Consider the following 11,423-nt stretch of genomic DNA (forward strand, 5'->3'; position numbering starts at 1 on the left):
CAAATTTTGCTTTAAGAAATTCGTGCAACCTGAATAATCCGGTATGATCATAAAGCACACAGGGGTGTGGAAATGCTATGCCCGACTCGCCCGACTCGTACATTTGAACAACCGGACAAGTAATTATGTTTGTCTTGGTTGCCCGTGGACAAGTAAAAAAATATAAAACATGTACAAGACAAAGTTCAAATCTAACAAAAACATGAAATTAATTTCAAAACGTATAAGATGTTTAATTTATGTAAAAGAAACAAATCTTCAGTAAGTAAAAACATCAATGTTCATGACGATAAATATTACATGATACTGGAAATAGATCGATTAATTTACCAAAATAAATAAAAATAAGTATGCGAACCAGAGTCGCGTAACATTGCATTGGCTTTGTCCATTGACCCTGGATCGTCGATTAAGTTTTATCCATCATTTACCGTTTAAATTTTGTATCGAGATTCAGATTGACAAATACTTAATAAAAAGCTGGGCAAGCAAGACAAAAAGAATTATGAGTCGAGTAGAAAACCTTAAGTGCAAACGGAGGACACAGAGTATTTAAAAAAAAAAGAAACGGAAGATAGAATCACTGTCCTCAAATTTAGTATATTATGTACCTACTGGCTACTATTTTTATTCCAAAACTGCTGCAAAATTGTCCTTTACATGTCTTTTCATTGGTTGGTTTCCTGTTAGGTTTCTGTCCCACTGATGTTAACCCATTTCCTACTTTCCTAATTGTTTACACATATAAACAAATCGATTTCATTCGTTTGTGATGCACAATAGTGCCAAGTAAGAATCATATATTAGCTAACAAGAAATACTTCAATATTTATTGGGATCATCAGGGCAAGTAAATTTTTTTCCGGACAAGTAAAATTTTTAGTTTTACTTGCCCAGGGACAAGTGCTCACAACAAATATTTCCACACCCCTGGCACAGATAAGTCAGATGAGGAAAGAGAAGTATGGTAAGCATGAATAGTTGCTGTACAAGGATCAAACAAGATTTGGTAAAAAAAAATCAACAAAATGAGTGTTGTGTTTCTAAAGTCAGTCAGTATATTTAGCATTAGTTGTGCATTTAAAAATGTCTTACAAATTCAATCTCAATGTTGTTTCCCCAAAAAAATAATATAGAAGTTTTACAGTTATCGAGATACACCAAGCTTTTAAAGATTTCATACACAAAAACAATTATTTGTAAAATATAATTGTAAGGTTGGTTTTTAAATATTTTTGAAACTTGGTTCACCGAGTTCAACTTTATGAAGCTTTGTATAAAGAGTACTAGTCATCGTTTGATTGTTGAAAAAGGTATGTATTTTTTTAAATCTATTGTTGATTCCATATCTTACCTATCACAAAGACAAGAAACGGATACTGAAACAAAAGTTTTGATTGAAAAGAAACATAAACTTCGGCATGTTGAAACTTGCTAAACTATAAAATTAGTTTCAGTTTAAATTCTTCCTATAGGTGTATATTATTGAGCTATGATCTGTTTATTTCATTAAATGCAAAACATGTATAATATTGAGGGATTGCTGCCCAAGTTCAAAATTGAATTCAAGATGCTAATGATATCCTTTCTGCGTAAAATAGAAGTATAAGATATACTCGGTGGTATCCCTTTCTCTTTGAATAAAATATGTCTTTTGTATACTTTCAGAATGGCTGAAGGTTTTACTTCTGTTCCAGAGATGGAATTACAGAAAAGTTTGAATGTGTTTTATACTTCATACGGACATCTCACCAGATCAAAAGTTTTGCCTGAAGTTGTAGAAACTGCTTATGCTGTTTTACAAAAAATACAAGAAACAAGTGAAATGTTTAAAGGCGAAGTGGTAAAAGTTGGAAGTTCAGCTTCTAAGGTGTCAGCAATGTTTGATGACGAAAGTGACGTGTTATTTCCTATCTCTTTTGAAGGACTAATTGAAGCGACTAAAGATCCGGAATTTGTAAAGTTTAAATTAATGAAACGCTGTGTGAAAAAATGGGAAATCTGTTCTGATAATGAATACTTAAGCCCAAGTAAATTTTCTGATAAATTTTATGATTTGATAAAAGATTGTTTAGAAAAAATGAATCCAGACGGTAAGATCAAATTAGAAGGAAAGGGCACAGTTGCAGCAACTCTAAACTGTTGCCATGAAAAGTTCGATTTTTCTGTTGATTTAGTTCCTGCAGTTAGATGCAAACCATGGAGTACAAATCCATATTGGATTCAAGACAAAACAAGGCACTGGCCTCCGAGGGAATTACTGGATACTATAATTGAAAGGGGTACAGAGCTAGTTTCAAAGTCATCAAGAGATGGTGAAAATAATTGGCGTTTGTCGTTTTCCCATACTGAAACAGAGCTAGTTACAAGTGCAACTTCTGTATTCCCAATATTTGGAAAGCTCTTGGTTATTTGGAAAACGTTAAGAAAGCTTTATTTTTCACCACAAAGCAGACATTGTACAGTAATATTCAAATCGTATCATCTGAAAATCTTATTATTGCACGAGGCAATAGACAACCCGAACAAAGAAGCCTGGGAAAACCAGAACCTTGGTCTTAGATTTAAGTTGTCATTGGAACGTCTACGAAAACATATAGAGACAGGATTTCTACCACATCTGTTTATCCCCACTGTCAATCTGTTTTCCAATGGCATACCTCATTTCGTTTTAAACCATGGACTCTTTACAACTAACAATTTGGCTGACTTCGTGAGAAATATTCAAAAAACACACAGAACGGACTTTTTCCCCGGAGGATTTTGAAATGTTGTTGTTACTGATTTGCTGTCTGCATTATTGTACTCATCAGAACCTAGTTAATTTTATTTGAGTTTTTGTTTATTTAACCGGTATTTGTTTATTAATATATTATATTAATGTTGCAAACACTTAATTTACTAAGGCTTTCACAAAACGCCTACTCATATAAGAATTAAAAAAAAGAGTTAAAGGTGATACTTGAACTTGAGCTAATCCCAGTGTTATCGCACGTATAAGTATTACTTGCATTTTTCAGACAAGGATACACGATCATTCAAAATATTATTTTTATGGCTTTATCATTTGTAAATATGTAGTTAAATTTTCAACTATGCATGGATTCGCTCAATATGCTGTGAACTGATAATATTTTATACATTTTTATATTGAAATGGTCTTTTCGTTGAATTATTGTTATAGAAAAACATCGCTTTTGCATAGAACATTTTGTTCTAAGATTGCAATGTCCATTCTTTCAAAAAACCAATCAAAATATATCAAAAGCCTTTACTATAGTAAATAAAATTGAGAATGGAAATGGGGAATTTGTCAAAGAGACAACAACCCGACCATATAGAAGGCAACAGCCGAAGTCCACCAATGGGTCTTCAATGCAGTGAGAAACTTCCGCACCCGGAGGCGTCCTTCAGCTGACCCCTAAACGAAACTCCGAATTAAACACAAGAAACTAAAATTAAAAATCATACACAAGACTAACAAAGGCCAGATGCTCCTGACTTGGGACAGGCGAAAAAATGGGCGGGGTTAAACATGTTTTTGAGATTTCAAACCTCCCCCTTTACCTCTAGCCAATGTAGAAAAAACAAACGCACGACAACACGCACAGTAAAACTCAATTTAGGAGAAGTCCTAGTCCGATGTCATATTGAGGTAACAAAATAAAATAAAAAAATGACAATAAAATATAAATAACAATAAACTCATCATAGATACCAGGACTAAATTCGGTATATAAGCCAGACGCGCGTTTCGTCTACAAACAGACTACTGCAGTTATTGACATGCCAGCTCTAGACCTCAATTAAACTGATTGAAAGATTATGTCTTCATCATATGAATGTCAGGCACAATGCCTCCCGTTAGGGGTTTAGTATTATACCATCATAAAATATATGAGAAGAACATAACCCGTGTCATGCCAACAACTGGTTTTAAAATAAATGTGTTTAATTCCGATGCAAAGACCCTATAAGTGTATCAATATTAAAGCCAAAATATGCAATCTTTATTGACCTGACAACAGTATCGTAACTATATCCCTTCTTAAATAGTCTGTTTAAAGATTTTGTTAGCTTTTGAGAAGAATACTGACATTTTTGTGGTTTGTAAAGAATATTACCATAAAAGTTCGGATGTGAAATACTTTGAACGTATAAGATGTCGGCATGTTGAGTTATATTTACGAATAATGCCCTTGTACAGATGATAAAATAGCATGTACACATTATAATTCAAACGAGGTTCATTCAATGAAATACTGGGAAATTCTCTATCAGGCAGTTTATTTGTATCGGTTGTGTTTGCTCTTGAATTATATCTTGCTATTTCTTGCAAATAATTATTTATAAATAAGCATACTCACATCTGCTTTAAATATAAGTAGTAGTTTAATGGGTTAAACCATTATTATTCTTGCTATGGGAAGTTGACCGTGATGATGATACATATTTAAGCACGTCCTAAATCAATTTGATTTTTAAGTTATTTGTGTGCATATGTTTATATAATTGATTTATTGTTTCTTGTTTTTTTTCATAGCAACAACAATACTATGTATGCAAATGGCCATGTACAGAATATTAAGATTGTTCTTTTTATTGACAGGTACTTGTTAAATATTCGAATGATTTGTCCTATGTAGCTATGATACCAACTATAACTTGGTTGCAATCTAAATATTACAGGAGATGTCTTTGTCTCCCTTTAATATGGTTTATAGTGATGTGTCTGTTTATATGCCAATATATCCTATCTTTCCACATATGAACTATATAACCAATAAAAGGCAAGTGTACTGCATAATAAAATTAAGATTGGAAACGGGGAATATATATGTCAGAGAAACAACAACCCGACCAAAGAGCAGAAAATAGCCAAAGTGCTCCAATAGGTCTTCTATACAGCGAGAAAATCCCACACCCAGAGGTGGACTTCAGCTGGATCCTAATCAATAAATACGTTTGATTACAATTCAGTTACGATAAGAAGTCGTAATATGTAGAAATATTTAATAAAAGCAGGAGTTGGTTAACACGGCAATGAAACAACTATACAATACAACGCAATCTAGAATGAACAAATACAAAAGTGGTTGTACATTAAGACAAGCTCTGATTGTTCCAAGTCAGGGAATTTTTAAACATATATAATGATTTACTTTTATAAATTGTGACTTGGTTTTAGAGTTGTCTCATTGGCACTCATACCACATCTTCCTATATCTATATAACAGACTATAATCAAGATCTTCACGGGTACAGGTCAAAACTGTGTGTGCACGGTCATGTCATACTGTATTAACCAAGAAATCATACTAATGAACACTAGGTTTGCAAAAAGATAAACAAAAACAAAAAAAACACTACAATACAGTTACCAACGGAATAACAATGACATCCCTAGTACGCATACCTCACGAAGTCACTCAACACAACATTATAAGATCACTGACACTCTTTGAAACGGTTAAGGGTTTAAGAGAAAGGTTTTTGCAATACCAAATGACAATAAGGTAGTTGTTAAGTGTCGTTTTATATCTATTAAATTTGAAAGAAATCTATATATTCAATGATTTTTCACACGGCTATACAAAGTTGAAAACCGCGGTGTATGATGGGCTGGCCGGTCGATGAGATAAAAGCTATTTTATGTTTTTAAATGCAGAGCTATCAACATTAATAGACATATGATATATATGCAAAAAAGATATCCACCTCACTTTAAGTAAAAAAAGAATTAATTACTTTTGGAGTGTCAACAATCAAGTACTTGATAAATTGCATGCTTATGTTGGTGATTTTTAATAGGTTCCAAGTTTCGATTTTTCTACCCTTATACCACTTTGCCTTATAGTCTTATTAATAAAAAAAATCACACACCTAATGGCCATTTAAAAAGTCAGAATGCGAATATATATGTTCAATCTCTTTTAGGTCATTTTTAAGTAACAACAAACAAAAGAACTATGTCAATTCATTATTGGACATGCTTTGATACAATATATGCCCTTGAATTTTTACCACATAACATTCTGTTCGCTTTGGAGATTCGGTATACCGTCAAATTATCGGATTTCCAATGGGGTCTTACTGTGCATCACTTATTGCGGACGTGTTTCTGTACTGTTATGAGTCATAACATGTTCCCTTGTCATCATCGTATGGTGTTTATATATCTCAACTTGTATGATTCGCTTGTGTATGTAAGAACGTATTAGATTTTAATGAAAGAAATCTATGTAACTTTGAAAAGTTATTACACCAGGGTTTTAGATATTACAAACTAGTCACACCATTTACTAAATTTTATCATCGGTATAAGGACATCATTCTTAAATATAAATCAACATGCAGACATCTTATACGTTCAGGTATTTCATATCCAATATGTTATGGCAATACTCTAAACAAAGCACAACAATGTCGGCATTCACCTTAAAACCTAACAAAACCTTTAAACAAACCTATAAAGAATGGATATAGTTACGATACTGTTGTCAGGTCATTAAAGATGGCATATTTTGGCTTTAATATTGATCCACTTATAGGGTCTTTGCAAAGGAAGGAAATAACACATTTATTTTAAGACCAGTTGTTGGCATGATACGGGTTATGTTAATTCTTATCATATAAGTTATGATGGTATGATACTAAACCCCTAACGGGAGGGATTGTGCTTGATATTCATGTAATGAAGACATACTGTTTCAATCAGTTTAATTGAGGTCTGGAGCTGGCATGTCAGTAACTGCTGTCTGCATTATTGTACTCATCAGAACCTAGTTAATTTTATTTGTGTTTTTGTTTATTTAACCGGTATTTGTTTATTAATATATTATATTAATGTTGCAAACACTTAATTTACTAAGGCTTTCACAAAACGCCTACTCATATAAGAATAAAAGGTGATACTTGAACTTGAGCTAATCCCAGTGTTATCGCACGTATAAGTATTACTTCAAACGTAAAGTTGCATTTTTCAGACAAGGATACACGATCATTCAAAATATTATTTTTATGGCTTTATCATTTGTAAATATGCAGCTAAATTTTCAACTATGCATGGATTCGCTCAATATGCTGTGAACTGATAATATTTTTACATTTTCATATTGAAATGGTCTTTTCGTTGAATTATTGTTATAGAAAAACATCGCTTTTGCATAGAACATTTTGTTCTAAGATTGCAATGTCCATTCTTTCAAAAAACCAATCAAAATATATCGAAAGCCTTTACTTTAGTAAATAAAATTGAGAATGGAAATGGGGAATTTGTCAAAGAGACAAAAACCCGACCATATAGCAGACAACAGCCGAAGTCCACCAATGGGTCTTCAATGCAGTGAGAAACTTCCGCACCCGGAGGCGTCCTTCAGCTGACCCCTAAACTAAACTCCGAATTATACACAAGAAACTAAAATTAAAAATCATACAAGACTAACAAAGGCCAGATGCTCCTGACTTGGGACAGGCGTAAAAATGGCGGGGTTTAACATGTTTTTGAGATTTCAACCCCCCCCCCCTAATACCTCTAGCCAATGTAGAAAAAAACAAATGCACGACAACACGCACAGTAAAACTCAGTCCGAGTCCGATGTCATAGAGGTAACAAAATAAAATTAAAAAATGACAATAAAATATAAATAACAACAGACTACTGCAGTTATTGACATGCCAGCTCTAGACCTCAATTAAACTGATTGAAAGATTATGTCTTCATCATATGAATGTCAGGCACAATGTCTCCCGTTAGGGGTTTAGTATTATACCATCATAAAATATATGAGAAGAACATAACCCGTGTCATGCCAACAACTGGTTTTAAAATAAATGTGTTTAATTCCGATGCAAAGACCCTATAAGTGTATCAATATAAAAGCCAAAATATGCAATCTTTATTGACCTGACAACAGTATCGTAACTATATCCCTTCTTAAATAGTCTGTTTAAAGATTTTGTTAGCTTTTGAGATGAATACTGACATTTTTGTGGTTTGTAAAGAATATTACCATAAAAGTTTGGATGTGAAATACTTGAACGTATAAGATGTCGGCATGTTGAGTTTTATTTACGAATGATGCCCTTGTACCGATGATAAAATAGCATGTACACATTATAATTCAAACGAGGTTCATTCAATGAAATAATGGGAAATTTTCTATCAGGCAGTTTATTTGTATCGGTTGTGTTTGCTCTTGAATTATATCTTGCTATTTCTTGCAAATAATTATTTATAAATAAGCACAATTCACATCTGCTTTTAATATAAGCAGTAGTTTAATGGGTTAAAATTGCAAAACCATTGAGCTTACACCATTATTATTCTTGCTATGGGAAGTTGACCGTGATGATTACATTCTACATGATACATAATATCTAAGCACGTCCTAAATCTATTTGATAAAACAAGTTATTTGTGTGCATGCATATGTTTATATAATTGATTTATTGTTTCTTGATTTTTTTCATAGCAACAACAATGCCATATATGCAAATGGCCATGTACAGAATATTAAGATTGTTCTTATTATTGGCAGGTACTTGTTATATATTCGAATGATTTGTCCCATGCATGTAGCTATGATACCAACTATAACTTGGCTGCAATCTAAATATTTCACCCTTTAAAATGGTTTATAGTGTGTCTGTTCATATAACAATACATCTTTTCACACATGAACTATATAACCACTAAAAGGCAAGTGAACTGGATAATAAAATTAAGATTGGAAACGGGGAATATGTCAGAGAGACAACAACCCGACCAAAGAGCAGGAAATAGCCAAAGTGTTCCAATAGGTCTACTACACAGCGAGAAAATCCCGAACCCAGAGGTGGACTTCAGCTGGCTCCTAATCAATAAATACGTTTGATTACATACAGTTACGATAAGAAGTCGTAATACGTAGAAAAATTGAATAAAATCAGGAGTTGGTTAACACGGCAATGAAACAACTACACAATACAACGCAATCTAGAGGTCAACAAAAACAAAAGTGGTTAGACATTAAGACAAGCTCTGATTGTTCCAAGTCAGGGAATATTTAAACATATATAATGATTTACTTTTATAAATTGTGACTTGGTTTGAGAGTTGTCTCATTGGCACTCATACCACATCTTCCTATATCTATATAACAGTCAATAATCAAGATCTTCACGGGTACAGGTCAAAACTGTGTGTACACGGTCATGTCATACTGTATTAACCAAGAAATCATACTAATGTTCACTAGGTTTGCAAAAAGATAAAAGAATACTACAATACAGTTACCAACGGAATAACAAGGACAACCCTAGTACGCATACCTCACGAAGTCACTCAACACAACATTATAAGATCACTGACACTCTTTGAAACGGTTAAGGGTTTAAGAGAAAGGTTTTCCAATAACAAATGACAATAAGGTAGTCATTCAGTTTCGTTTTGTATCTTTTAAATTTGAATGAAATCCATAATTTTTCACACGACTATACAAAGTTGAAAACCGCGGTGTATGATGGGCTGGCCGTTCGATGAGATAAAAGCTATTTTATGTTTTTAAATGCAGAGCTATCAACATTGATAGACAGATGGTATATATGCAAAAAAGATATACACCTCACTTTAAGTAAAAGAGAATTAATTACTTTTGGAGTGTCAAAACTCAAGTACTGGATAAATTGCATGCTTATGTTGGTGATTTTGAATAGGTTCCAAGATTTTTCTACCCTTATACCACTTTGCCTTATAGTTTTATTAATAAAAAAAAATCACACACCTAATTAAATGGGCATTTAAAAAGTCAGAATGCGAATATATATGTTCAATCTCTTTTAGGTCATTTTTTTTTAAGTAGCAACAAACAAAAGAACTATGTCAATTCATTATTGGACATGCTTTGATACTATATATGCCCTTGAATTTTTACTAGATAACATTTTGTCCGCTTAAGAGATTCTGTATACCGTATACCGTCAAATTATCGGATTTCCAATGGGGTCTTACTGTGCATCACTTATTGCGGATTAGTGGACCTGTTTCTGTACTGTTAAGACTTATAACATGTTCCCTTGTTACCATCGTATGGTGTTTATATATCTCAACTTGTACGATTCGCTCGTGTATGTAAGAACGTATTAGATTTTAATGAAAGAAATCTATGTATTTTTGAAAAGTTATTACACCAGGGTTTTCAATATTACAAACTAGTCTCACCATTTACTAAATTTTATCATCGGTACAAGGACATCGTTCGTAAATATAAATCAACATGCAGACATCTTATACGTTCAGGTATTTCATATCCAATATGTTATGGCAATACTCTTAACAAAGCACAACAATGTCGGCGTTCACCTTAAAACCTAACAAAATCTTTAAACAAACCTATAAAGAAGGGATATAGTTACGATACTGTTGTCAGGTCATTAAAGATGGCATATTTTGGCTTTAATATTGATCCACTTATAGGGTCTTTGCAAAGGAAGGAAATAACACATGCATTTATTTTAAAACCAGTTGTTGGCATGATACGGGTAATGTTAATTCTTATCATATATGTTATAATATGATACTAAACCCCTAACGAGAGGGATTGTGCTTGATATTCATGTAATGAAGACTTACTGTTTCAATCAGTTTAATTGAGGTCTGGAGCTGGCATGTCAATAACTGCTAGTGGTCCTTTGTTAATTTATATATAATTGTCAATTTGATAAGTTTCTTTTGTTACCTTTTCTGACATTGGACTCGTATCTCTTTTAAACTGATTTTTACTGTGTGAATTGATATTTATTTTTTTCTACATTGGCTAAAGATATAGGAGAAGGGTTGAGTTCTCAAAAATCATGTTTAACCCCGCCGCATGTTTGCGCCTGTCACAAGGCGTTTGTTAATCTTGTATGCTTTTTAATTTTAGTTTCTTTTATATATTTCGTAGTTTAGCAAGACGTCCATTGGTGGCATTCAGCTGTTTCGCTGATCTTTGGTCGGATTGATGTCACTTTGACACATTCCCTATTTCCATTCTCAATTCTATTGATTACCAGATGATGAAACTTGTTCCAGTTTTTGACAATTTTATCGGGTTTAACCTATATCTACTGGCCGGGAGACTGTGGTTTCTCTTTATTTCTTTTCAGAAGAATCGGCTTACACCCCTCGTCCTTCATAGGGACCAAAAGCACACCAAAAACTGTTGAAGTAGTTTCATTACAATTTATAGCCTCTTAAAACCAAAAACCACATGGAGACTTTAACTAACAAGTGTGTATGCGGAGATTGGGAGTCATTTGAATCCAAAGTAAATCGCAAATTTAAATTGGGAAATATTTTAGTTGAAAATTTAAATACTAGTGTTAAAAAATGCAATTGTCAATATTCGTTGTCAAAGTTGGAATATTATGATTGGTATTTTCAACTAAGTGAAAAGTAGTAA

At 32.9% G+C, this 11,423-nt stretch overlaps 1 protein-coding gene across 1 annotated transcript; it reads left to right on the plus strand.

Moving 5' to 3' along the window:
* Positions 1 to 1,228: 1,228 nt before the first annotated feature.
* On the plus strand, positions 1,229 to 2,958 carry LOC143056062 (cyclic GMP-AMP synthase-like receptor 1). The gene is made up of 2 exons (XM_076229172.1): positions 1,229 to 1,313; positions 1,669 to 2,958. The coding sequence occupies exon 2, from the start codon at positions 1,670 to 1,672 to the stop codon at positions 2,765 to 2,767; it is 1,098 nt and encodes a 365-aa protein (XP_076085287.1). The 5' UTR covers positions 1,229 to 1,313; position 1,669; the 3' UTR covers positions 2,768 to 2,958.
* Positions 2,959 to 11,423: the final 8,465 nt, after the last annotated feature.

Source organism: Mytilus galloprovincialis, chromosome 1 (genome assembly GCF_965363235.1).
Source record: "Mytilus galloprovincialis chromosome 1, xbMytGall1.hap1.1, whole genome shotgun sequence".
In the NCBI taxonomy this organism is placed as follows: Eukaryota; Metazoa; Mollusca; class Bivalvia; order Mytilida; family Mytilidae; genus Mytilus; species Mytilus galloprovincialis.